The following is a 2,097-nucleotide window of genomic DNA, read 5'->3' on the forward strand; positions in this document are numbered from 1 at the left end:
GAGTAATCATCAATAAGCACCATAACATATCTCTTACCACCTCTACTCAATGTTCTCAATGGTCCAAAAAGATCCATATGTACATGTTTCATCGTCCTGGTAGTACTTGCATTTTATTGCACAAGCCTCACAAACTTTATCTTCCTTGAATGTAATGTTATGCAGACCTATCACTAAGTCCATGGACACTAGTTTGTTGAGTTGGCTCAGACTAGCATGTCCAAGTCTTTTGTGCCAAAGGAGGGGATCATTATCTAACACACTTAAGCAAGTGAGTCCATTATCTAACAGTGTGGATAGATCCACCGCATATGTGTTATTCACTCTATTTCCCTACAAAACTATCTTGCCAGTGGTAAGATTAATTATAAAGCATTTTGTAGAGGTGAAGGAAACCATTACCTCTATCACACAATTGTGATACACTTATTAGACTATACTTCAGTCCATCTATCAAGTAGACATTCTCAATAGAGTGAGAATCAGTCTTACCTACCTTTTCAACCCCAATGATCTCACCTTTCTTTCCGTTACCAAAGGAGACATTACCTCTTTTAAGGTCCTCAAGTGAAAGGAATTGGTTCTTGTTTCCTGTCATATGCTTAGAACAACCACTATCCATGTACCATATTTGGATGTTTCCCTTTACTTGTACCTGCAGAAAGAAATCATGGGTTAGTGTTACGAACCCAAACTAATTTGGGTCCCTTTCTATAGGCAAAGGGATTTCTTTTTAGTTCAGTTTGGCAGCCTATTTTTCCCTAGAACAATATTTTTATTCTTTTGAATTGCCTTCTCTTTTGCAATGCATTCACTCTTATAGCGATCAGTGTTACCACAATGTGTGTAAATCTTATTCTCAGGGAGTCTGAAGTACTTTCTTTTGGGATCCCACTTAGGTGTAGAGTTCCCAAAGCCAAGTCCTCTTTTGTTGCTACTATGATGTTCTTGTAGCCATAAAAGTGCATCAGAGGACCTTTTGCATTTACAAGTTCTATCTAGCTCATGCTTGACCTTGTTCAGATCCTCCTTTAAGACTTTTACTAGTTCATCCCTGTTATACAACTCATCTTTTATTTTTCCTAACTTTTCTTCTAAAGTGAGTTGTTTGTGATCAGCTGACTTTTTGCCTGTTCCTAATTTTAATTTTAGATTTTCAGATCTCAGTTTGATAGTTGTATCAAGTGCATGAACCTGGTTCTTCAACACAGTATTTGCACTTTCAGTTTTACAAGCCCTAAGTTCCAGGTTTTGCACTTAGCTTTCAAAATCACACATTCTTTTGACAATTGTTTCTTTTCATTATTCATATCCTTAGATTTATCAATTATCTCTAGTAATAACTCAAATAATCTTTCTTTAGACAAAAATTTAATCTTGTCTTTGAGATGAAAGACATTACCTTAGTTTCTTCATCAGATTCTCCAATGGACATAAGTGCTCGTAAACATCATCATCATCATCTGAGCTTTCTCCCCAAGCAGCGAGCATAACCTTGGTTGATCCTTTGTCATTGCCTTTCTTGGGTTGAACCTGTTCCTTCTTCCTGTTACTCCATTCAACTCTTTACTTCTTCTACTCAATTTCCCACAAAGGATAGATTTTGATCATATGATCAGTCTTTCAGCGCTTGTAGATCCCATCGTTGGTTTGCTTCTCCGGAGCTCTTGCCTTGTTGTAGCTTCCACTTTTTAAAGAACTCTTTCCACTCCTTAGGTACTTCTTGAAGTATTTGGTGATCATTTTCATATCATCATCTTCCATATCAGAATCTTCAGTGATTCTGAGTGTCAAGCTTCTTTCCTTCTTAGTTACACCCATTTTCATGGTTTGTCTCATAAGTTCATAGGCAGTGAGAGAGAGCGGAAATATTCTTTGATTCGTGGATGGTAGTAATCTTGCTTTCCCAAGTGATTGTCAAGACCCTAGTGAATATCTTCTCAACTCTTTCTTCTTCGGGGATAATCCTTCCAAGAGATTTTAGTTTATTTTGTCAATGTATTGAACATTGTGTACATCTCTTAAATGGTTTCTCCATCCTTCATAGCAAAGTTCTCATACTGAGAGTATAGTAGAGTTCCTCTAGATATTTTCACC

The 2,097-nt window shown here is 36.9% G+C and overlaps 1 protein-coding gene across 1 annotated transcript; it reads right to left on the bottom strand.

Annotated features, from left to right (window-relative positions):
- Positions 1-361: 361 nt before the first annotated feature.
- Positions 362-1,821, bottom strand: LOC138889555 (uncharacterized). The gene is made up of 4 exons (XM_070172880.1): positions 1,721-1,821; positions 1,403-1,546; positions 793-1,237; positions 362-655 (listed from the first exon to the last, which is right to left on the bottom strand). The coding sequence occupies exons 1-4, from the start codon at positions 1,819-1,821 to the stop codon at positions 362-364; spliced, it is 984 nt and encodes a 327-aa protein (XP_070028981.1).
- Positions 1,822-2,097: the final 276 nt, after the last annotated feature.

Source organism: Nicotiana sylvestris, chromosome 4 (genome assembly GCF_000393655.2).
Source record: "Nicotiana sylvestris chromosome 4, ASM39365v2, whole genome shotgun sequence".
NCBI classification, from domain to species: Eukaryota; Viridiplantae; Streptophyta; class Magnoliopsida; order Solanales; family Solanaceae; genus Nicotiana; species Nicotiana sylvestris.

Bases quoted from the DNA above. Each gene is read 5' to 3' on its own strand.
- LOC138889555 (XM_070172880.1), bottom strand. From the start codon at position 1,821: ATGGGTGTAACTAAGAAGGAAAGAAGCTTGACACTCAGAATCACTGAA. The intron at 1,238-1,402 runs GTAATGTCTTTC...CCTGGAACTTAG, and splicing joins AATCTGATGAAGAAACTAAG to GGCTTGTAAAACTGAAAGTG. The intron at 656-792 runs GCAATTCAAAAG...TTCTTTCTGCAG, and splicing joins AATGCATTGCAAAAGAGAAG to GTACAAGTAAAGGGAAACAT.